This window comes from Wyeomyia smithii, chromosome 1 (genome assembly GCF_029784165.1).
Source record: "Wyeomyia smithii strain HCP4-BCI-WySm-NY-G18 chromosome 1, ASM2978416v1, whole genome shotgun sequence".
NCBI classification, from domain to species: domain Eukaryota; kingdom Metazoa; phylum Arthropoda; class Insecta; order Diptera; family Culicidae; genus Wyeomyia; species Wyeomyia smithii.
In genome coordinates this window covers 71,060,818-71,087,232 of record NC_073694.1, presented here as the reverse complement: position 1 = coordinate 71,087,232, position 26,415 = coordinate 71,060,818, and the positions used below count along the sequence as shown (strand labels likewise).

The 26,415-nt window shown below is 38.8% G+C and overlaps 1 protein-coding gene and 1 pseudogene across 1 annotated transcript; one reads left to right on the top strand and one right to left on the bottom strand.

Annotated features, from left to right (window-relative positions):
- The first annotated feature begins 18,404 nt into the window (after positions 1-18,404).
- Positions 18,405-18,985, top strand: LOC129719563 (uncharacterized). Its single transcript, XM_055670960.1, has 2 exons — positions 18,405-18,552; positions 18,612-18,985. The coding sequence occupies exons 1-2, from the start codon at positions 18,444-18,446 to the stop codon at positions 18,917-18,919; spliced, it is 417 nt and encodes a 138-aa protein (XP_055526935.1). The 5' UTR covers positions 18,405-18,443; the 3' UTR covers positions 18,920-18,985.
- Positions 18,986-23,165: 4,180 nt separating this feature from the next.
- On the bottom strand, positions 23,166-26,120 carry LOC129716817 (uncharacterized; annotated as a pseudogene).
- Between the last annotated feature and the right edge of the window lie 295 nt (positions 26,121-26,415).

The window sequence follows — 26,415 nt, the reverse complement described above, 5'->3', positions numbered from 1 at the left end:
AGGTATAAAAATCATCCATCCAAATGCGATGTTCCACTTGAGTGTGTGCGTGTTTATGTATCGACCGATCGTAATTAGTATATCTGTATGATGTCTGTGTTAGAGCAATAGAAAGTACGTACTAGCGAATTCCTCAAGTCAAAGTTGATTCGTTTACAAAGCAGTTACGAGAATCAATGGTCAATTTAGGATTGATTTACCATCTTCAATGTACAACAGTTCAGCTTTCGCTTTGATCGATAACGGTGCCTGCTACGTCCTTAGGAAAGAAAAGAGAAAAGTGTTTCAATAGTTGTTGCCAGAGACTGAGCTTTCAACTTCGTGTATCAACAGACAAATTCAGAGAATATGGCGTCCCTAATCGTAACACGTTAAATTAGCAAACATTTACTCTGCTGGCAGACGCTCTCTACATTTGGATTTGGCAGCAGCAGCAGTTCAATATTTTGTTGTCCTTGAACCAAAGGCGGAGCTATCGTGCAAAACGTTCTCGGATCGAAGACCGTATGGGAAGATAAACGTTGAAGCATAACTAAATTATAAAAACATTCTGTTGAACAAAAAAGTGCAAGGAATGCAGCTTTCGCTTTCTCGAATCTTCAATGCTGATAATCTTCCTTGTTTATAAGCTTTGTCGTCACTTGGAATGATTCCCTGACAAGCGGACGGAAGACTAGGTATACATTCATGCTTTGCATCAACGTTGAAAGGCTTCTTAAGCTTCTATTGTATTTGAATGGAACTGTTGCTCAATCGCTGGGAATCGACATCGAAAAACTTTCCGTGTTAAATTTTCATTCCAATAAGGCTTGGATGAGCACTAGATTGTCAATGACATACGAAAAAAATGACCTTCCAATTTCGTTTGGCAGTAGGGCACCAAAGTTTTGTCTCCTCGAAATAGGTCCCCGTGCAAAATTTCAGCTCAATCTGACACGCGCAGTCAAAGTATCACTTCTTTGAATAGAAATCTACTTACAATCGTTTAATATACCTTTCTGTTGTCTGTGTTAGAAAAATAACTCAGTACAAAGGAAACCTAACGAAACATGCTATGAAGGCTGTACAAACATCTGCGTACGGGTCAGCACTGCTGGCCCAGCAGCTAGACGTGCACGGACAAAATTTTCACTCAACGCTGACACGCATTATTACAGTCGGCCGATGTGAAATTTACTCTCCTGTCGTAAGCGCATCTCCGATTAAGTCTTCATTCCAAAAGACAATAAATACAACTAGCGCTTACAACCCCTTAGTATATTTTCTCTTTTTCTTTTCGTTAAACACCAGTTCAGGTATTGCGTAAAGCATAGTTGGCCTTGAAATTCATTTTAAAATTGAGAGTTCGTTGGCCATATTCCCAAGATATGAAGTGAAGATGTGTTGAGTATTTTGGTATACCAATTTTAATTCCTATTAACTTTTGTAAATTTTTAATTTTTGTGATTTGTTCAAAAGATGTAATTGCTTATACCCAATAATTGGTAGCTTCTCGACAATCGTACCAATCCACTAAACCAACTGAATGTATAAAAGTGCAGTTATGTCCTCGACAATTGCTTTGTCAAATCCGTCAACTGTGGCGAATGAATAACCCAATTCTGTAACAACAGTACCGTTTTCCGCATCATGTTTGAATGAACCAAAACCAGTTGTACTAGCATTTTACTCTTCGTCCCGCTTTGCACCGCTTCCGAAATTACGCTAGCGACAACGGTAGTGCACAGTTTTCGGTTTCTGGTCCCATGGTTAGTAGCTTCGCTTCGGCAGCAAGAATGAAGATTTCGCTTGGTAAGCTTCGTGAAATGAAATTGGCATAACTGTTGTAGATTGTGTTTCGACATTATGAGCCAAATGTGCATTTCAACCAGAATCCAGATAAACTACAGAAAAAACAACGGCTAGGGTAGAGGTCAAAGAAACAATATGGAAATAAATGTTTTTAAACTGAAAGGACTTCAAAATTATTTTGTTTAGGAGCACCAGTGAGCGCAAAAATGGTGATAGACACTCAGTGATGCTCTTCGAAAAGTAACTTCGCTATGATAAATTGTATTGCCGTTGCAAACATTTCTGCTTCTAACTTCACTGCCTACAACCTGAAACCAAAATCATTCGGGCGAAACGGAATTATAATCCCTCCTCGAGCAGCAAAGGCAGTCCAGGAAGATAGCACTTTGTACTATACGGAAAAGTTTTCTGAGCATAATTTTCACATCCGCTAGCACTGAACTAGTTTATTGGCTACATCATGCATTCCATTGTTGGGTGCATACTGCATACGAACTTTTGGGGATTTAATCTCCTCTTAGAGAAAAAGTTTGAAGAAAACGTGCTTAAGATAGGGGAAACAATCGACCAAAATACTACGCTAAACCACGAGGAAAGTTTGAAGATTGACCAACATATGGTTCATGGATGGCTGATGCCGTGAGATTTTCGCTGTCAAAATTTTCTTCGACTGTAAAGATGGTTTTTAAGAAAATAAATCAGCCTCCCTTAAAACCTAAATCGTATCAGAAAGTGAACATATTTCAATCTGTTTCCCCCTGGGTGATTTTTCATTAAAACGTTCGATGGTATCAAAATAAATCTAAACCATAAATGGGATCCAGTTGCGACCTTTTCGTGCTCTGGACAAAACTGATCTCAAAATTGCATTATGCTATGTTGACGTGAAAAAACGACGTCATATTGCATTAAAATAAAATTGCTTGTCTCCACTCTCCTGCAAAATAAAGATGCATAATAAGATTACAAGGTTGACGTCGCGATTAGGAAGGTACCCGGTACAATATAACTTGGTTCTTTTGAGATAACTCTGGCAGGGCTGCGCTGCCCTCCCAAAGTAATTTGGAAGCACATGTTGAGGACTTACGTGCCAATGGTGTAGCTTGGCTGTCCGAGAAAATGACGACTTCCGCATGCCTGTAATTACGTTTAAGACATATCTTGGCGCAGATGGGCCATCTACCGATTGGAATAGTTTTCTTAACACCGGTCCCGTAAACTCCGCAGCCAGTGTTAAATCCTATTCTCGAACCTTCTGTATAAAAGCAGATGATGCCTGATGAAAGTGCAGGACCAAGCTTATGAAAATGACTGCAAGACAGTGACAGCAAATTTTAAACTAAACCGGCTCTCATTGTATTGCACGGCTCTCTCTGCTACCCACACGTTCGGTAAACAGTTCGACATCAACTGACGACAGCACACACATGCAACTCCAAACGGGCTGTTATTTTTTATCTCCTTATGAATGTTGGTTCTTCTAAGCTGTCGCTAATGATAGCCTTTACAGCGCGAAACCTTTCGTAACAAATCCGAGCGCTCGACGAGCGGGCTATCATGTGATTATGGTTCACGAGAGTAAGACCGATGCTATAATGCAAGCGAGGCAGTGCGAAACCCGTTTTTTCTCGTGTGGGAAATAATATCAACAATGGGCAAATATATGAAACCATTTTCTTCGTGTTCATCATGGCATCGGCCTGAGGAAAACGGAGAAAAAAGGAGTGCCAGTCAATTCGCGTTGACGGTGTTGCTGATATGTGTTTGGTTTTTGCATGCGAAAAAAGAGGAAGTAAATATTTTTGCTTTCGTCATCACGTACATTTTGACAATTACATATGGGTCATTCCATACGAAGTGACCACGGAAAAGAATAAACTTGGACACGACCATCACGGATTTGGCTCAAAACTGGGGGAATTATTCATCTAGGTTCACTATGAAAAAATCCCAATTTTGGTGTCGATTGGCATACCCTCCTCTCTTTGTGACAAAGTCAGGCAATTTTTGTTCAAAATTCCGTTTTTCTTTTTCTTACAATTCATAGATGTAGAACGTCCGCAAAATACTGATAGATGATTTTTAAAGAAAAAAAATCAAGGAACCCAAAAAAAAAAATTTTTTCGACTGGAAGTGTTGCCAGATAGATTATTTTTGTATTTGAAAACTAAATTTACATTTTTCGGCAAATGAAATTTGATAATTTCATCGTGTTCCTTGGAAAATTTCACGTAAGAAACAACTATCATTCCGAGGTAATATGAGCCAATCTCGAGATATAACATTTTTACGAAAACAGTTGTAAATTTCGTATTTAATTTATTTTATAGTTTATAGCCGTAAGACACCCGAAAAATAGTGATGAGTGAATTTTGAAGAAAATAAACCAAGGAATCCAGAAAAAAATATTATTTTTGACCGGAAGTGTTGCCAGATAGATTATTTTTCTATTTTAAAACTAAATTTGCATTTTTCGGCTAATGTAGCTGAGTTTATTTTAAATTTGAAGGTTTCATCGTGTTTCTCGGAAAATTTTACTTAAGAAATACTTATCACCTCGTGGTAATATGAGCCAATCTCGAGATATAGCATTTTTACAAAAATAGTTTTAAATTTCGTAATTAGTTTTTCGTAAAAATGCTATATCTCGAGTTTACGTAGGTGCAAACAGCCTTCAAAATCTCTTTCAACGCGAATAAACCAAATATCATCGATGACAACCGCAGCCAATCAGCAGGCTGTCAACAGCACAGGCCAACCCAACAGGACATCCTTAAAATGAACAAAACTAGGCTGTCATGTCTGAACAAACAAAATACATGCACAAGAATGAGCTGTCGTGTGCAACACAAGACAGCTTCGTTGCCGGTGTATGCTTTAGCTGTATGTGAACTCTCATAAATAGCTTATTCATGAGGCAGAAAAACAATATCGCACGCTTAGCCTTGGGGCTACTAGCGGTCTCGATCAACTAGATTAGTTGAGAGAATTCGTTATTGATATTGTTTTTGGCATTTTTTTCATGTGTAGGATAAGTACAACGATACACCGTGCCTCAGTGCTGAGTCGAGAAAATTTCCATCTCGAAAAAGTTCCTCAACTCGATCGGGAATCGAACACGATATCACAACCGTGTGGTAGAGCTAGCCGACCGACATCGCTTACCACAGAGCCACGGGAACCACATTCATGAGGCGGTTGGGGTGAAAACAGAGGACATTTGAAAGTATAGTGTCACATCGTAGTCTTTTTACTAAGCCTGTGCTGGGCCATCCCCACTCCACATATGGCGATTGGTTCAAATCACCTTACATGGAACGTTGAGATTACTCTGAACCACCATGAAGTCTGATACTGTGGTGATTAAGGGTGTGAGTTTAACTCCTGCGAAGATGACCAACCTGATCGCCTTCGAAGATTGTTTTATTTGGCTTCAACCCTAGTGCACCAAGCTCTACCAATTTCTTTACATGCAGATGTAGAGGCAGTAGGTAGAGCATGGCCTCCACAGCAGCCGAATCCAGCTCATTGTAGTGTTATCAAGTTCCCTCTTCAGAAGAGCTGTAATGATCGAAGCATAGGATGTAATGTCAAAAGCGCCTTCAATATCAAGAAAAGCGCATAGCACCGTCTCTTGATACCTAAGCGACTTTTCGATGAGAGTCATATGCCATGAAGAGCAGTTTCCATCGATTTGATAAGTTGGTAAGCGTGCTGATCTCTATGTAGTGGCGAGTTCTAAATGAACTCATTGCGGGCTGTTCCTGGAAACTTAATGCTCAATTGATTAAGGCTTCCGTGAACAACCTTTGAGAGAACAAACTAAGCCGTGCGCTGTACTAATTGCCCTTGGGTTCTGTTGCTCCGACGTTGGTTGTTCGGTTATATATGTGGACCCAGTTATTCCACAGGTGTGATGGTGAGACTGGCGTCCTCTTTTTTTTTTTTTGGTGTGGTCTATATCGCTTCCTGGAGTCGTGCGGCTTTGGGTAAATTCTTCTAGCATTGCGTAGCTCAGCGTTATATTTGGTAAAAGATGCTCTGTATTCATCCTCTGTATTCATCCTTGGATGTGCTTCTCGTTCTGTTCAACAAGCGCCTGGGCCCACAGCAGAGGTTATTGAGCGTTTCATTCCACCAGGACACGTTGCTACACATAAACCTCTTCTGGAGATGTTCCATACATTGCATACATCGACCTCGTTGGAAATAAGATAATCAAGAAGGTACTCACCTCTGTTGTTGGCATCCAAGCTGCCCCAAATCGTGCGGTGGTCATTCGTATCGCATCCGGTGATGAACGGTTTATTGACTGTTTTGCAGTACCACACGAGTTCTCTGACTGTTGATCCCGTTGGTAATCGGGAGATCCGCTGTAATGGCAACGACTTCATGTTGAATAAATTCTGTAAATTAAGTGTATTCACTCTACTCAACCCTTGCAGCCCTGCAGCCCCTGTATGCAGCGAAAGTTACTCATTGCGTGTTGCATCCGCCTGTGGTTGGATTGAAGGATCCAGTACCTGTAAGACGGTTGCTATCAGCAGAATTGCTGCTGTAAGCGATGGGCGCCAGACACATGACCAAATTCGGAAGGTGGTTTTTTGAACTTAGGTTTGCGAGCCGAAAATGGTTGAGACAGTGTGCTCCTCAGAGTTTTCTGAAGAACCTTCTTTTCACTCGCGGGTTTGGAAATGGGGAGTGGTTGAGGCACCAAGCCGTTACCAGCCGTCTGCTGAACCTTGACTTCGACTCCGTTGAGTAGATGTTGATGACTGAGCTGATCGTTCTTCATGGATCTTTCTTCTCGTAGTAACAGAAGTTTCTTTCCGTTTCGCTGTCGTTGCAGGCCAAGTAAAGGTAGTTTTGTTTGAAATGACAACTCCTGAACTCAGGCCTGAGCAGCGGAGAGTCTAGTGCCATAATTCTATTCAGGATCGAATCGTGCACAGTTTCAGGTTGCTTTTAGGATAGAAGTTTGGTGAGGTAGCCGTCAATAGTGATGGTGATGTTGATAGCTGCAACCATCTCCCTGTAAGTTACCCCCACCGAGTGTCTTGGGATCGAGGGACCATCCCCATTGTTGACCTGAGAGCTCAACGATCGGCGCTGGTGTTTGGTGACGAAACGTCATCCGATCGTTGCCGCTTAACAGCAGCTTGACCTGTAGATCTGGCCGGTCGGAGGATTGGAGGGCAAGCATTTTGGCTTCATCCCTTTAGTGGTTTTTTTTTTCAGGTATGCCGCGTACCGGCGCTTTTGTGCGTTGAAGAGACGCTTCGCTCTCTCCTTACGGGGAAGCAGGCAGAATAGAAGGAGCGTCTGCGTTTATCTCCTTTGGGGAATCGAGGATCATGGAGAGGGCAGATGTATCCATCTTCTGATCAAAAAGCGTTCTTTCGACAATTTCCTCCGTTGAGTATTTTTGTTGAAGTTGTTTATGTTGTTTGTATTGTTCATTCAATCCCACGAGAAGCTAGGGAAATATTAGGGTACTCCACTGGCTCTGTTTGCGGCTTGAACATCATTGACCCCCTCCCCCTCCGGACATTAATCCCTCGGCGGTCACGTGACACCTTGGATTGGGTTTTTATCCTTTCTTTTTGAGTGATAGCCATGGAGTGTACAGGAGCTTTGGCATCTCTGCTTTGGTTCTCAATAGTTCAAGTCGTTTCGTATGAGCACTAAAGGACCCATTTCAGACGGAGTTGAAACGTCGTTTTATACACATTCTGTCTAAGTTGTCAATGTACTTAAGAAATTGAGTGTTTTTTGGAAAATGAATCTCGAACAGAAACGTAAAGCATTCTTCGGCGATTCAACGAGTTTGAGTCAATAGGGAACTGCGAGTTACTAACCGTGACATACGGTCTAACACCATCTTCTTTTCTGGCCACGAGGACACTCCAGCAGCTGGTCGATAACGAAAGGATTGCGTGCTCGCTGGTTGATCCTATTCTCAGTGAGAATTTTTATGTGGAGGATGGTTTCAAAGTTGCGACACAAATTGCGCGAATTGTTGAGCAAATGCGGACTTACCTTATGAAAATGGCTATTTAAAAAACAGAACTGTCATCAGAACAAATTGGAACGTAATCATCATTTGTATTTGCCCCGCATGAATCTGAAAAGGCTCTGGGAATTGGCAGCGAGACAGATAAACTTCGTTTGGAATCGAAAATATCCAGCAGGATTAGCGCCAGAGATTGAATAATCAATTCTATCTTCCATTTTAGCAGCTTCTCGATCCTCTAGAATTAATTGTCCGTGACGTCGTTCGAGGTAAAATGTTGATGCATGATTTGTGGTTGACCAAGTGTTGAACATCTTCTTTTGTATTTCAACTAAAGCTGTTGACATTGAGTTGGTTTCAGATCGGCGTTTTTAGCAGTGATCAGACATTTTTTTTTCAATCGCAGATGGTTATCAACACACGTGGCTCATGACATCCTTCAAAGCACCCCACATTGGTAGCCTTTGGGAGGCAACGTTAAAAAGGCGATAGAACATCTTCATCGTCAGTAAGTAATATTGGACTATCTTTTGAAGACTTGGCAATGGTTTTGGCACAAATCGAGGCTAGCATGAACTCGCGACCGTTTCTGCGTTGCTACCGGCTCACTTCTTGTTGGGAACCACACTGTATGTATTGCCAGAACAAAACCAGCGAAACCTTTCCGTCAAACTGCAGTAAATACATGAGCAGTTTTAGCACAGGTGGAACAGATCATTCTCCGAGCTCCAGAAGGATCTCAAGATTTGCCAGACAGATGAATATGTCGTCTCTGGTCGCTTGAAACTTGTCGTAGATGAGCCCCAAATTCCGTTGAGGTAGCCACTGGTGTTCAGCCTTGAGTAGATAAACTTACTCGAGTTGTCATCTTAAAAACTAGAAAAGTTATGATAAAGAGGCCGATCTTGATGAAAACATCTTGCTACTTGCTGCCTATTGATGATGCTGGTACTTCTAAGTATGCCGCCGAGATGGAATGGATAACCCAAGGTAAGACACTTTGGAGAAAAATGAATAAATGTTGCAGTTTTTGGTATGCTATAACGAAAAGTGAAGAAATGGGGATTGGCGCCACGGTCGTTTACAGCGGGTTTTGTCTTCATTTATTGCGTCCGAAGTTGTCGCGTTTTGCCGTGATTTATAATACGTGGAGGGTGTAATTCGTGTTGTAGACATAGTTGAGAAGCCTTCGTTCAGAGTCCAGTGTGTTTAAAGGGTATTACGAATGAAAGGATTGATGAACACTGTTTTGAGAAGTGTAGAGTCAATCCTGTATCGGCTCGTAAAAAAACTAATTTTAGTGGTGCAATTGGGATTACCGAATCCCGTGTGATAGAGGGAGTGAACATTAAAACGATGCGGCTAAAGATAAGAATAGTGAACATGCGGGAGGTAGTTTAACCCTCTAGTGCCCAATGCAGCCTTTTGGCGGGCTTCAGTCAAGTCACTAAAAAGCTTCAATAAATACTTCAAGAGTGCTTATAATGATTCATAGTCATTTTATCGAAGCCCGTCTAGAAATTAATTTGGGCACTAGAGGGTTAAAGTGATATTTTTGTTACTTTCGAAATTTTTCATGCATAGAAAGTGACAATTAGAACGAGCGTCGCTTGCTTCCCACATCAATGCTTGCATGAAAGCTTGTGTGCAGGTCCGAGTGGACAGACAGTGCTGCTGTTTCCAACGTAAATGGAGCAAATGCATTGCAAATTATTTATTTATCAATTAAGCAATTTTTTATTTATCATTTTTATTTTAAGTTCAATTTTCTTATTATGGCAATTGCGTAGGCGACCGATTGACACATTATTTATTACAAATTTAGCAATTTGTCATCAAATTTTAGGTAATATTTTGGCACATACATAGATTATATTTTGGTACGTATATATGGTAAGATTTATTCATTTCATTTATTTGGCACTCCTCTTGTTAATAAACATAACATGCTATTAAATACGGGTCAAGTTTTTTGATATAAATGTATCAAACGAATTGAAAGTCTGAAAATAATAATAAAATCTATAAGATTCTCTATCTATAAGAATATTATTTTGAGGCGGGGCTTACCGATTGGAAAATTACTCCGGAATGTACTGCAAGTACTCAGTCATTCTTTAAAGGGTCTTTGGAAGGTCGGTAGAGCTAACACCTTCTAGAACCCGAAACAAAGATAGTTGCAGAATTGAAATATAATTGCAACTGTATTTTTTTCACTATATCACTGCCAGACAGTGGGATCTAGAAAGGTTCCACACACATGAATCTCGAACAGAAACGTAGTGCTACCTTGTCCTGAGCTGGAAAACGACGGAAAAACATAGTTCATGAGCTGTTCGATTTATGTGTGTGCAGGAGATTTTTCAAAAATTACCTGGATACCGGGAGTACCAAAAGACAATACGGAGGGGTACGTCCAGCTACCGTAGTAACAGCGGCCATGATGAAGACCGTCAAGAGGCATTCATAAATTACGTAACGCTTATAGGGGGGGTGTATCCTTGGGCGTTACGATTCGTTACACAGTGAAGGGGGGAGGTGAGCTCAGCGTTACTTACCAAAAAATCTCTGGAGAGAATCTCTAAAAACAAGCATTCTTATCAGGCAAATCCTTCTACAGCGTCACGTAAGGTGTTGGCGTTACGTTTCGTTTCATATGGGGGGTGGAAGTTCAAAAATTGGGTTTTTTTGCGTTACGTAATTTATGGATGTCGCCAGGCCCGGATTTGAGGGGGGGCAAAGGGGGCAAATGCCCCGGGCCTCCCGATTCAAGGCCCCCTCCTAGTCCTTAGGCGACCTTTTTTTTTTGCTCGTCACCTTTCAGAACGTTACCTCTAAATGTTTTTAGAAAAGAGGGCCTCACAAACAAATTGGCCCGGGCCCCCCACCGTCTAAAACCGGCCCTGGATGTCGCCTTGAGCAAAATCCTCTACGTAAAAGCAGAGCTTCCCGATTAGTAAAAAATATATGGATTATGACAAATCTTGATATTTTGTTACGAACTTTTTGTATCCACTTGTGTTTTAAACTTGGTCTCGTTAATAGTTGAAATATCAAAATTCCTATCAAAATTACTCAATAATTATTACAAATTATAGCAAGTTTTGTAAGGTTTTTGGCAGAAAAAAATCAGAATTAGTTAGAATGTACAATATTTTGTCAATTGAATGAAAAATTTTGTTTTAAATATGCTTTAAAAAACAAACTTTTGAACATTCAAAAGTATGATAACAGAAATTTGATACAAATCTGTACTTTTTATCATTCTGGCATATTAAGAAAATTACAGGCTTTGTTTTTTTCTATCAAGTTCTGAAATATTTGTATTACCCGTTTGTTATAATCAATTGATCGGGTTTGGTGCTCTATTAGGATATGGAACTGGAGCTTCTATACACAGACTACGCAGTTATTTGCTTAGGTATAGGACAGTGTCTTCCAAACAAAGGCTTGAACCTACGACGACCTGCATGTTAGGACAGCATCGTACTTCGAGACCAACTGAGAAGGTTCCTCCACGTATGGCTACTAAATTGGCGGTGGATCTTAGCTTATCTGATCGAAGTCTCCGTCGGATTTTGCAATATGCTTAGACCAATTCCTACAAGATCCAGAAGGTTCAAGAGTGAAACAAAATAAGAGCAAAGGGCAGGCTGGAGAATATCGTGTTTACCGGCGAGGAACTCTTCACAGTACTCTTCGTGAATAAGCAGAACGTTAGAGTTTGGTTGCTGAAAAAGTTACGAGCTTATGCCGACGTGCTGATGACCATTGGAAGACCGAAACCAGCGTCGCTGGTGAACTCGGCTGGAATCACCTGTGATGGTCGTACTCCGCTGGTTTTGGCCCTTGAATGAGTGTAGTTCAACTTTGATACATATCAGAACTTATCTCGGCTCTACTTTTGGTACCAGGGCTCCTAAAGCGAAGAAAACCCAACTCTGGGTTGCGGAACATTTTCCAGGGTTCATTCCCAGCTCGGAATGCCCGGTGAGTCAATTGGACTTAACCCTATGGACTGCATCGTCTATGAGTATGCTGAAGGCCGCAGTCTGCTCTAAAAAACTTGATGGTATGGAAGTCCTGAAGTGATATCTGGCGGCAGTCAAGGTTAAATAAACTCACCACTAGAGCATCTTGCTTCACCACAGCAAACATAAAATAGCATTTCCACAGGGAACGCATTAACTATTTCCGAGTCTTGTGCTTTCGAAAATTCGAAGTGGTGTCTCGAAGTCGGCCATTTTTGGATTCAATGAGGTTTCACCTTAAGATTAGTTTTCAGGTTTCATAATGGCAAGAAAAATGGGTTTTCTGAAACTCCTGAAAGTGATCATTATCAAACTACATTGAAGTATGGCAACGGCGTCAACACTCGTATACGACACATAACGCCATTGCAAAAGCAAGTCAATGTGAGCGGTTTGCATGCAAGGTTGAAGATACAAGTGAACTGTCTTGCTTATCAAGCTTGTATACAACCAACTACAATGAACACCCGATCAAACAATTATAACAAACGGGTATCACAAATATATCTGAACTTGATAGAAACAACAAAGCCTGCAATTTTCTTGATATGCCAGAATGATAAAAAGTACAGAATAATATCAAATTCTGTTATTATACACTTGAATGTTCAGAAGTGTGTTTTTCTAAAGCATATTTATAACAGAATTTGTTATTCAATTGACAAAATAATGTACATTCTAACTAATTCTGATCTTTTTTTGCCAAAAACCTTACAAAACTTGCTATAATTTGTTATAATCAGTAAGTAATTTTGATAGAAATTTTGATATTTTAACTATTAACGAGACCAAGTTTAGAACACAAGTTGATGCAAAACAGTGCGTACTAAAATATCAAGATTTGTTATAATCGTGATATTTTTGACTGATCGGGCAGCTACAAACATGTAGGAAAAATAAATCCAATCTAAAACAATTGTGTTGCTTGCTTTACTAAATTATACTTATGCAAACATAATCACCGTTCCCAAACGGAAATCCTGCCCACGACTTTTATTATTGTTTAGCATGGTATGCAAGGCTGGAAACTATGTAAACACTCTCTATTGAAGGAGTCATGAAAAGTTTCGCATTCTATTGTTGTGCCATGATAAACTCCAAAAGTCCGGCATATTAGCTGCGAACTAGCCAAGCTTAAAATTCGAGATGCACCGAAACAAGACGATTCACCTGATCTCTGCTTAAATCCCCCAAAATGTTTCCTAAGTGAATGTTGAAAGTTGTTCAACGTTTGCTCGAGGGTCGTTTTCAGCAGGAGCACTGTTCAGTCTAGCCCGAGCTCACTGCATCTGTGGTGAAGACGGATATCAAGCAAGGTACCGTGCTGGATCGAAACCCGTACAGTATCGAAATCCGTACACCGTGATGTTTTTCTTCAGTTTTAAGCATTATAAAAATTAAAATTCATATGATAGTTACACGTACATGTCCGTTGAGCTGTTGGCCTTCTGTTAAATTAAACTATGCGCCAGTAGGCCATGAAACAAAAATATTAAAAATGAAAAATCAATAGTGAATCGGTTTCAGTTGTCATTTCGTTGTATCGTAAGAGAATTTAATAAGGAAACGTTCTTCAGATAAAAACGTTTTTCAAGTGGGATATAAGTGTTTTACTCTGTGAATCTTTTTGAAATTGATGGAAAGGGCAAGTTTTTGTCATTTTCGAGCTGTATATTGTCTGGTAAATAGTGTAAACTGTATTTATTCAACAAAAACAGTGCCGTACGGATTTTGATCCTTGTTAATTGCTTAAATCAAAATCCGTACAACGTGTGTATCATGCATATATTGTTGAACTTTTTTCTTGTTTTCAGCATATAATGGAAGAAAACAAGTATAAATATACGGCAAATAATTTGGAAGGAGCTGTGACTGAGGTGCGCGAGGGAAAGTCGTACCGGGAAGCTTCGAGAGGTTTCGGCGTTCCGGTTACTACGAAACGCTACGAAAATTGCACTATTTTAGCTGATATAAAAAATTAGAGAACCGTGTGAAACTTTAGGAACCAATTGATCCTCAAAATATATTTATTCGTGAATTTAAAGATAAATTATGAATAAAAGACGTTCATTTTTGTACTTCTATATCTATACGGATTTTGATTTATCGTTGTATGGACTTTGATCCAGTCTATATCGCGTGTGTGCGGATTTCGATTCAAAAGTGTACGGGCTTTGATTCAGACAAAAAACTGTGTACGGATTTCGATTCAAAACATGTTCTATTTAAACATGATTTCTTCGAGTTTCAGAGTGATTTGAATCATTTTGCTTGAAAATAGTGATAAAATATAAGTAGATCTACAAGTAAACATGTCAGTTTGAAGCAATATGTGATTTCTTGATTTTATATTGACCGTCGAAGACTATCATGTGCTTAGGTGTACGAATTTCGATGCAGCACGGTAGGAAACAACCAAAGAAAAACGCTCACACCACACTACACCACGTGCCTGCTCCTCTTACAATATCATAAATAATTCATTAGATAGTTGTGAACCAATTCGAATCTGATTTTTCCCTGTAGTTGATCTAGCAGAACAATCCAAACCATCAAACTCAGAATCAACGGCTAAGATTTTCCCAACGGGCAAACAAAACTTTTCCCCTCCGTTGTCCGCTTCCCGTGCATCTTTTCCGATATTTTCCGCAACGCCCAGCTGCGCGAGATATGATTCGATTCAGATTATTCAGCACTCAAAGCAAAGCAAGCGGAAACTTTTCCACTTGTCTGTCTTAGAAAAATTCTGGCAACCGCCTGTTGGTGTGCTGAGGAGCGAAACAAAGGGTGGTCACGGATGAATGCCAGGGATAGGCGAGGCGGTGTGGGACAACACAAACTACAATCCGACTCGAAAGTTGTGAATTAAAAGCTTGCCGAGTGTTTGCACCGGATGGGCGTCAGCTTTGGCAGATTCTTCCGATAGTTTGAAGTTTATCTCGCTTCTGTGCGGTAGGTATCGAGAGCACTGGCAAGGAAACTTGGCTGCTATTGTTCCATTCAGTAATTGTATAACTTTTTCCATGCTAAAATAATCAACTCAAAAACATATTGATAATCGAGACTAGTTGTATGGAATTATGAAGAACGATTGCTTTGAATTTAATTGAGATTTCTTCATAACCAAAGTGAAAAATAAAAAATCTCTGAGAAAATAAATTCCAGAAAACCAAAACTTCTGAGAAAGGAGAAGACGAACAAAAAATTAAATTGTACAAACCTGGGAAACGTGAGAGAATAAGAAAACAGTTGAGGAAATTCAGAACAATGATGAGAATAATATAATGAATAATTAAATTGTAGAAAAATACGGAGGAAATTCAACAATAGAATATCAATTCGTTGTTTTGGACCACCACCAAGCAAAATAGATCATTTATATAGCAGCTAGCATTAAAATTAAAAAAAAAAAACAATCTCCGACTTGAACAAGTTCCTATTTTATTTTGATGGAAATCATGAAATCTTCCATCGGGCGAGAATTCAATTGCCCCTTCCCAAACACGATAACAGGAGTAAATCAGGGATTTTATTGGTTTCCTACATTTCGCCAACAGAAGCGAAACTGTGTCAACAGGGAACAAGTTTGTAGCAACACTAATTAACAAAGTTCGAATCGCACACATTTCCAGAACAACTCATAACAAACTTCACCAACCAGTGATAAAAGTGGATATTTTTAGATCTCATGAGCAATAACACGTAGCTCCGTACTAACTGCATGTGCCCGGGAGAGCATGGGAAAGTGTGATCCTTTTCAACGGATGGTCGAACATACATTCGAGCGTCTGAATTACGTACTGTTTTTTCAATCTATTCGGAGTCCTATAAAAATAAGTAACCATTAGTATGGCGAAAAGGAGGGACATTGCAAACTGCTGCTGACATGACAACATTGATAGGTAGCAGATGTGTGTCCCTTTTGTCAAACACGTATCCATATCTGCCGTTGCTGTTAGGCTCAGGTGATTGGAGCAAATATATGCTAGCGCATCTGAAGTGTAATGATATTCAACTTGATTATTTGTGCCTTAACTTCGGAGCCTGCCATCCGTAAATTGATAGTCATTGAATGTGCTTCAAAAGGTAAGGTAAACTAAGCGTATCAAAAAAAACGGTAAGAAACACTTAAACACTTAGTAAATTTCTGACTACTCAGTGCGCACTGCCTCCGTTGTTGGCGTTTTCCTATTGACGGGGCCCTTTTGGATGAGTGCGGATAAGTTTTTAAGAAAGGTGTTAAAGAACTCTCGTTCCAGGCGCACTCTTGTTTCCTTGTGCAAAAACTGTACTCACAGACACAGCTGGCGCGGCATGTGTATCTACACTACAGCACTGGTTGCGGATACTTGCCAATCCCTGTCACCGTAGCCGCGTACCGCGCACATGAACATTGCCGGAAGCGAACGTGCCGAGCGTGAAGTTTGCGAAAAGGTCCTGGCCTTGCACACTTAGCTATATAGTTTTCAATGATGTGGGAAATGTTTTAAGTACAGGTGCAAAGTGGATATGTTTCGTCGATTACGACAAATTCCAGTTTGAAGGCGTCACTTCCTCGTGTGGCGAATGGTAGGAGGTGAAGTTCACGTCTGGTGCAATTCCACACTGATCATCAGACCGGTTGGGTGAGACTATTTACTTATCGAAACATTTTTGCTGATAAATTGATTGGTTTCATTGATAAACTAATTACAATTATTTTTCTATAAGATTAATGTTTACAAAAAATGTTTTTGAAAATTTAAAAATTTGTTATTATTACATTTGTTATTACATTCATAGCTTGCAAATTACAAATCTGATCTAAATGATGTTAAAAACGTTCTTTTTCGAATGAAACCTTAGGAAAAATATTACCTTAAGTAATTTGTTGTTGAAGAGTTCAATAGAATATTCACACTCACCAACAGCAAAAGTGACATTTTTTTTTGTCTTGGACTTGGACTTGGACTTGGACTTGGACTTGGACTTGGACTTGGACTTGGACTTGGACTTGGACTTGGACTTGGACTTGGACTTGGACTTGGACTTGGACTTGGACTTGGACTTGGACTTGGACTTGGACTTGGACTTGGACTTGGACTTGGACTTGGACTTGGACTTGGACTTGGACTTGGACTTGGACTTGGACTTGGACTTGGACTTGGACTTGGACTTGGACTTGGACTTGGACTTGGACTTGGACTTGGACTTGGACTTGGACTTGGACTTGGACTTGGACTTGGACTTGGACTTGGACTTGGACTTGGACTAGGACTTGGACTTGGACTTGGACTTGGACTTGAACTTGGACTTGGACTTGGACTTGGACTTGGACTTGGACTTGGACTTGGACTTGGACTTGGACTTGGACTTGGACTTGGACTTGGACTTGGACTTGGACTTGGACTTGGACTTGGACTTGGACTTGGACTTGGACTTGGACTTGGACTTGGACTTGGACTTGGACTTGGACTTGGACTTGGACTTGGACTTGGACTTGGACTTGGACTTGGACTTGGACTTGGACTTGGACTTGGACTTGGACTTGGACTTGGACTCGGACCTGGGTTTGACTTGAATATTTGGCAACATCTCGAATTAGAAAGAAATTCCACAGATTGTATCTTAATCTAAGGCTTTAATCGTATTATTGAAAACATGTTTGGGAATATTGAAATCGAATACACTAGCGGCACTGTTAAACGAGTACAACCATCTATCCAAAGGATTATAAAACTATAGGATATTCTATGAGGTAAGACAACCCAGATAACCAGAAGTCGCATAAGATTACATGAATTACCTCGTATGTTACATCACTATCGTAAAGCTGTGTGAACAACGTAAGTGTTTCAACGCATGTGATGTTGTTTTGCGAACTTCTTGCGATGAAGGTAATAAACTCGCATAGCAATACAGATAAACTCATTACATGTTTGTTTAAACTCTTAATAATTCCACAAAGTGATGATTATACGTGGAAATCAAAAGTCTCTCGTATTACATCGTATTGCATATAAACTTAGTCGCAAAATGCATCATTTTGTATCCTCGTAAACGACAATACTCATGATAACAATCCCAGACAACTGGATGCCGCTAATGATTGCACTGCTTACTTCGCAAGAAAAACTACAATAGATCACCAATGTAAATGTTCCGTCGCGTTAACGTTGTTTTGCGGAATTCTAGCGATAAAGAGGTCGGTTCTATTATCTATTAACTATTTCAATGTTTAATTAAACTCGCAGTAAATCCACACATTGACGACTATTCGTGGAAATTAAAACCATTTGCATTACATCGTATGGTATATAAATTGAGTCGCTTAAACCTTGATTCTACAACATTGTATGCGATTAACGCTGTGATAATACCGATCGTCCTTATTCTGAAACATATTACCAATATATAGAATCGCAGTAACTGTTTTCGAGTTTTGTATCATTAAGTGACATATTCTGAAGAAAATGCGTGAATATCCAACCAAAAATTGAATCATTAAAGCTCGAAAGAGTGAAACGTATAGCCGATTACTGAATCGGTTTAGGAAGAGATTGTAACTTGCTCATCAAAATACTATGGAAAGGGACAAAATAAAACCAGAGTTTTCCGATTTTTTTCCCATGAATGCAGACAAGGATTTACAGGAGCTTACCGCAGAAACTCCTGTCAGTATTAAAGATGATATACCACAACTTCCGGTTAAAAATCTGGTTGCATCTAGCCACGACTGTAAGAATACTTATCGCATCAAATTATTACTTGCAAATTTAGAACTAAAACGTTTCCAGCTATAAGTACGAGTTTGGTTGATGATATCCGGAACTGGTCTACCGAGTTTCACATAACTCAAGCCGCAGTTACATCTCTTGTTGGAGTCCTCAATTCTCATCTGAATTTGAATTTGCCGAATGATGCTCGAACTATTATGAAAACTCCTAGAAATGTACGAATTGTGGAAATGACGGAAAATGGACGGTATTGGCACCTGGGGCTGCAGAACTGTTTGCAGAAGGCATTGGAACATCTCGATCGGCCACTGTCGATATCATTGAATATTAATATTGACGATTTACCCGTGCATAAAAGTAGCATCTAAAACTTTTGGCCAATCCTCTGTAACATTCATGAACTTCGTGATATTCCCCCTATGGCAATTGGAATATATTACGGAACCAGCAAACCTAAGAGCGTTACGGAATTTCTGAATCCGTTTATCGATGAGCTTCTGCCCTTGCTACAGTCAGGATTGACGATTAATGGTTTTCACGTTGCAATAAAAATACGCTGCTTCATATGCGACTCTCCCGCTCGATCCTTCATTAAGGGAGTGATTAATTTCAATGGAAAACATGGTTGTCTAAAGTGTACGACGAAGGGTAAATACTCTCATACTGCAAATACAGTGATATTTTCACAAACTAATGCTTTACCACGAACTAACGAGAAGTTTAGAGACAAAGAATATCCTGAACACCAGCGCAGTGATACACCTTTAGTTCGTTTGCCAATAGATATGATTGAAGGTATCATAATCTCTGACGCTCTGCATCTTTTGGAATTGGGAGTAATGCGACGGTTATTGAATGGATGGCGTACGGGATCGATGACGAAACGTGCTAAGTGGAGTACAAAGGAGAAAATTGAAATTTCAAACATTCTTGTGAAAATACGGTTTCCGAAAGAAATTCATCGTCGAATGCGTTCATTGGAATTTGTGTCCTTGTGGAAAGGATTGGAATACCGTAGTTTTTTAAATTATGTTGGATTATCGTTACTTAAAGATTATTTACCAGAAAAGTACTATCAACATTTTCTCACCTTGTTCTGTTCAGTCAGAAATTTGTTCGGCTAAAATTTATAAACATTTGCTACCAATTGCCAAGGATATATTTGTTGATTTTATAAATAACTAGCTGACCCGGTAAACTTCGTACCGCCGCCTTGAGTTTCATTGACTGTTGTATTGCAAAAACTGAAATATCTAACTGCTGCTAAAAAACATATCTACGATATGTTTCGGCTCTGATTTGTTTTTAGTTTTTTTTTTCAATCCTGCGCTCGTAAAAATCTACGTTTTTATTTCATTGAACATTATGAAGCACTTTTCAACCATAATCAAATCATTTCAATACATTTCTTAATTAACAGTCATTCCTTTGAATATTCTGAAGGAAATTATTACATTATTATTTCAATTATTCAAAAGCTTGGCTTAATGGATATATAGTAATACCCTTCTGCCTGGCCAATCTCACTGGAACAGATTTTGTAAAAAACTTCAGAATTCTAAATAATTAAAGCTAAAAATTCGTAATATACGGAACATGTGAAAGTGGTCAAGGCGGTCCTAGCCACTAAATTCTATATATTCCACAATCTCGGGGTCAGGGTCACGTGAATATGCGACATAGAGCTGTCCATGTGAGAAGCATGAATACTCGGAGTTTATGCCACAAATTTTCAGTGACTGTCCTTGGGTTTTATTAATAGTCATCGCGAATGCGCGACGCACGGGAAATTGCAGACGTTTAAGGAGGTAGGAGTAATCGAGATACGCGGGATTATTACGACTTCTCCTTTGTCGTTTCCTGTCACAATTGTCGCTTCAAGGACATTTGCCATCGGGTAGTGGCAGCAATGCATCTGTTCGGTGGTAAATTTGACCTTGAATCTATAAAGCAGTAGTATTTGAAAATATTTGATTAGCATTTTTCTCTCAATTGAGTGTTTAAGTTATTATACTTTATTTTTCTTTTGTTCAAGACTTTTTTAAAGATTATGGAAACTAAGTGTGTAACTGACGATTTTGAGATATATGGGGTGTCGAAGGTCTCGTCTTGTTCTTAACCGATCAACTTCCCTTTGGGACTCGTATATTTCCTGACTTTTTAATATTCTATCTTCAGTGTTGCGGAGCCTGACACTTTTATTGACCTGCTACTACTCGTGTCTTATCTCGCAAAACTGGAACAAAAACAACGAATTTAATTTTAATTCAACGGCATGTTAAGTATTTGAACATTCCACTTACAACAACTTCATCTGAACAAAAAACACTTCGACCACAGCAGAAATTTGTCGAAGTCAACTGGAAGATAAGCAAGAATCAATTTGATCATGTAGATTAGGAAACATTCCTTTTATAAAATACCCTTAGCGGCATCTTCGTTAGGAAGCATTCCCACTACATGTGAAAGAAAATTATTCGAAACCAACTGAAACCAGTATGAATACTCCTCAGAATTCTCGCAAAAACACATTATTATTTTTAATCTATTATGTTTATTACGTACCGACAGTGTCTTCTTTTTTCTTGAAAAACAGTCACAGCACAAATTAACAGAAACCGACGTTGAATTTAAGTGGCATCAACAGAAACCAATACGAAATTCACATAGAACTATTCCATAAAATATTTAAAAAAATGAAGGCTATCGTTTAAGTACGCCCCGGAGATGAAAACTTGTTCGAATTTTTCCGATCAAAGGCAACAAAAAATCGTTACTCACTAAAACTCACAGAAAACCTCTCAGAATCTCAGAAGGACGGGAAATATCAAGGGTTGGTTTTTAACGTTTTATAACTTTTCCAGTTGATTTTCGTTATTGCCATGGCATAGTGACAATATGGTTTTGTCCTGAACAAAAATTCTGGTAAAACCTAATGGCCAACCATTTTTCGGGTAGCTTTTTTTTCAAACATACATGATACCAATTGTTTTTCACGAATTGTTTTTCATGTGACATAAAGCTGTTTATGCGAGAATATGCATATTTTAGGTTTAATGCCACCAGTTATCAGGGCTTTGGGCATTATCGATCGATTAATAATGCCTATTTAACGAAACATGAACAGAAATGAATGTTTTTTGAAAAGCAAAAACTACACGTTTCTTTTCTCAGCTAAGAGAATCATTGCAGCATGAGCAAATGTCAATGATCTAAGTCAGTGTGCATTTTAGAGAAAATTGAACAGATTGATTAGATTCGAGCAATGGTAAATTTAATCATCGCACTTGTAGTGTTATTCTTGTTCTTTCTTTTCATTTATCAGATAAATAAAACGATTATATGCAACTTTGCTCAAATAAGCCAGAAATTTAATTTACATTATCAAGTATATGCCCTTGAATAAAATCAAAGCCACGTTGAGAGTATTCACATGCATGTCGAGTTTGCTGCTACCACGCTATAGCGCTTTTGCATAGAAAAGGTGTAGTAGGCAGCGAAAACGAATATCACTTTATATGTGAACCATTACCAGGTGCTTGTTTACTCAACTACGACGCCTCAATAACGACGCTACAACAACTTGCCTACCGGTCATAGCCTACAATCATAGTAATCTATTGACGTTGTTCTTGGAGTAAAAGGCGGGAAGAACCGAAAATATATTTCAATTTTTTTCTAACTTTATCAGTTGATTATTGTTATTTTTATGGCCTATTAACTCGTCGAAAATGAAGACAAAACAAACACAAAAAGAATCATTCAAATCCGTTGATTTTACTTCGAGTGAAACGCCGTTATACAGACACCAAATTATTTTTATTTAATAGAAGAAGATTATTAGAATCTGTACGGCATTGACTACTTGACAAGCAATGTTCACAATTTATGTCATGTTGTAGACGAAGTAAACAAATTTGGATGCCTATCCACATTATCAACTTATCCTTTCGAAAATTATCTTCATTCTATTAAGAAAATGCTTCATGCAGGACCTTTACCTTTGAATCAAATAGCCAATTGATTAACCGAGCTCATCAATAGTGAAGCATCAGTAGCTCTCAAGGATGTTTGTCAGGCAAATGTAAGATCTATTCATGCAGTAGAGAAAACAGGATTAAAAGTAACAATTACTTTAACAGATTTTTATTTGGAGTACAAACTTTGATGTTAAATGGGTTTTAACTAAAGATCTTTCCATAATCTCCTTAGAAAATGCTGCGATTGACGGTTCATGCTGGAATATTGAGTGTCGTGCAATACTTAATAAGGTAGATTTTTTTCACAAACCATTTTAATCTTCATATATTCATGTTTATGCTGCAGGTGAAGAAAAGAGCAATTTTTCGAAACAAATTACTATTGACGTGAACTGCATAATGTGCAAACTTGTTGCTGTTAAATACAAAACGAAAATTGTTTTTGTCCTCTTATTCACACTCTAGACATGGAAAAACAGTAAGTTTTAGAGAAGTTGACGTTCAAATTTATAAATATATTTCTTATATAGGTAATAAACATATTTACATAACATATATCCAATCGAATGAAAAAGAATACAAAATTTTACAGAAGGCCTTTAAAATTATACACTCGAACAGAGTTTCATCTAATTTAATTGATCAAAACTTCGACACGAGATGCCATGTCAATATCCATATGCGAATCTTCATCTGACTCTTCGTATTTTGGCCAGCTTTGGGAAGTGTTCGCACAGTTCATCAAAAACAAACACAATTTTTCAACATAAATACCTACTCTATTATACCATTGTTAAAAGCGTAGTATCTATTTTAATATACACCGTTCAACAATGCAATATATTGAAAAATATCCTAGAAATATCAAAATTTCTACGAAGTACTAAAAACATATTTTGGTCCACCAAATATTTACTTTGGCCAACCTTTATATCTACAGACGTGTATGGAAATAGTTCGGACTAATTACATTTAAGAGCATTATCGGTATTTTAGAGCAAATATAGTGGGTTTGAAGAGAACATCCTTCTGCTGTGAATTTTTGTAAATTTTAGGCATCTAAAAATGAAATGATTTGGCTTATAGCGGTTTGACAGGCATTCTCATCTAATTCCATATCGTTAAATGTGATAAATTAAGAAGTAATTACCTGTAAATTGTCTCAAGCTGCTTCTTTGTACACGTGCAACGGCCGAACGGTAATTAAAGAGATGTCAAAATTTGGCATGGCCAAAATATGTTTGCTTCAGAAAGAGGCAAACATATTTCGGCCATGCGTTTAACCACTTTTTCAACTTTTTCCAACATGTTAGAGTATACAGACTGCTTCTTTGATATCTTATTGATGTTACTACAACAACGAATTGTTTCATAAGCATACATATTTATTACAATAGCTTCCGGACGTTGACTTGTATATTACCACTTCCTCTTGACTTTGGGTTGACACAGCCATGACTTTGAATATGTATGAACTGATTCCAAAATTAAACTACCTAGAGCCAGTTTTTCGCCGAAAATTATAGTGTAGTATGATTCTTAGGTGTGTTATTCAATGTTGCATGCATAGTTTTCCAATATTCATTGAATTTATCAGATAAAATGCGTAAAATGTTACCGGGTGGGCCAAAATATGCATGTGGGCCAAAATACCCCCGTTACCCTATTATCAATAAGTCCATCACCGTCCTCGACATCGTCAACTACAGCAGCATCAATCGACTCTTGGTTAGAATGATACGTGGTATCATCCATTGCTCCACTACGATTGTCGTCATCAGCCAGACCATCAACTGGTACAACTGCCTCATCGCCTTTCACTCGAGTGCGGCGACACGTGGATCTGCGCAACTGCTTACTAGAAGACCTTGCTTTCGAGTAGCGGAAAAGTCGATTCTAGCAAAATGATTCCAATTTAATTCTCGTATACGTTGGGTCACCGATGCTTACTATTGCGAAGAGAAGTTGTAGAACATTGGCAAATTCGCGAAAACCTCTTTTTGACTTATTTCCTCGGTTGATTCCGGACCAAGTAAAATTATTCCAAAACGGTCGTGTGAAAAGACAGTCCACAATAATATAGCATGCAGAATCACCTTTTTCGTAGTAACTAGTAGGGGGAATAATTTTCGTGAAATATTCAATCTGAAACATAAATCACATTTAGTTGATGCCTAAATAAAAATAAAAGCAAATCTTAAAGCTTAAAACTTACGTATTCCTCAAATACATGTTTGTTGGCCAACATTTTATTGAAGTTGATTAAGTCGTCCTTATCGTTTATGTGTCTATGTTCTTCAACTGAATTTCCTGCTTGTGGCTTAGATACATCTCTACAATCCATATGGAGCATTGTAGCAAAACGAGGGAAGCTTTTGTCCAAACAATCTTCAACCACTTGTCGAATCGATGTTTTGATGCCCTCGATAATATCTTGCTTCATTTGAATCACTTCGTTCCTCACATCCGCCACTTCAGTCCTCAAGGTGGTTACTGCAGAGCCCAGCTCTGTTATGTTGGACTTCAACGATGTCACAACGCTTGTTATTTCGCCTAACGAATCTATAGGGTTGCCTGAAATCACGAAATAACGTACACGTGAATATTCGTAATAGGTAAAAATAAAAAGAACACAATGCATTCATATGTACTTAGTTCTCCTGCGGCTCCAGAATTGTTTGACGGTGGGTTGATGTAAATGATGTTCTCATCAGTCAGAAATATAGACTGAAATGGCCGTTGGTCATCTGAAAGCTCTAATAGAGAGGCCGAAGTCACATCTGCAAAAAATATATGATAATAGGCGCCTGTTTGCAAAATTTGGAATGAAAAGAAATAAAGGGTGACAAATATGGCATCCAGCAGCAAAAGCAGCTATTTTTACGTACAGCAGCTAATTTAAACGTCCAGCAGCTAGTTTCCACGAATTTATAGTAAATATCAGAATATTATGACAGTAGTTAACGAGATTTTCGCTTGCTGGTATTACACTGGGAGAGGGAGTTGATAACTGAGAATATTTACCTTTCGAATTGGCCTTTCCTTCCTTGTTTTGTGAATTCAAATGGGGTTGTGAATGTTGTGGCATAATAATGCCACCTGGATCCAGTGATTTCTCACTTTGGATTGATATGGTAGGTTTGGTCAATCCCATTGGGCGAGTATCGATATCCTTCGATTGCAGTAAATGACGAGGCGGTTCGTCTTTTTCAGTTCCAGGAATCTGTCCCTGATGCGATAGTGTTTGCAACTGGATCATTTTGTTATAATCTTTAGGAGGGCGTGATTCAATCTTCTGATTTCTCTGGTGCTTCAGTAACTTGCGCTTGGCTTCGATGTCCGATACTTCCTGCTTAAGTAGGTCTTCAGCAGCAGCGTCCGCGGCTTGTAGGCTTTTATATTTACGACCCATAATGGCAGGAATCGTTTTTGTGGAACCATGAAATTCAATTCCACCAGTACGCAGCTTCTCCAGCTTGTCGTTGGAGGGAAGCTCAGGCCATATCAGATATCCGTCGTGCATCCACGAAACTGGAACAGCCAGTACACGCAGTTGCTGCTTCTCGAAAAATTGAGCCACAGCAAACATCTGCGAACAACTCGGATCAATCATACTATTTTACATCATATCTTTGTTGGAAACTCACCTTCAATTGTTGTTGAAAGCAGTAAATTCACTTTTTTTGTTCATCTATAATTTATTTGACACGGCACAAATACAATTTAATGTTTGACGGCGCCAATTATATCTGGTAGCTTACTTTCTAAAGTATCTTAATAACTAAAAGCAAATTTTTTATCCTCGCTGCCGACTACGAGCTGAAACTAAATGTAACTTAAAGCTATAATATTTTGCATTAAAAGCACTGGTTTACTGTATGATG

Excerpts from the sequence above, each read along its gene's own strand:
- LOC129719563 (XM_055670960.1), top strand. The coding sequence starts at position 18,444 with ATGAATGCAGACAAGGATTTACAGGAGCTTACCGCAGAAACTCCTGTC. Across the intron at positions 18,553-18,611 it reads GGTTGCATCTAGCCACGACT|CTATAAGTACGAGTTTGGTT; the intron begins GTAAGAATACTT and ends AAACGTTTCCAG.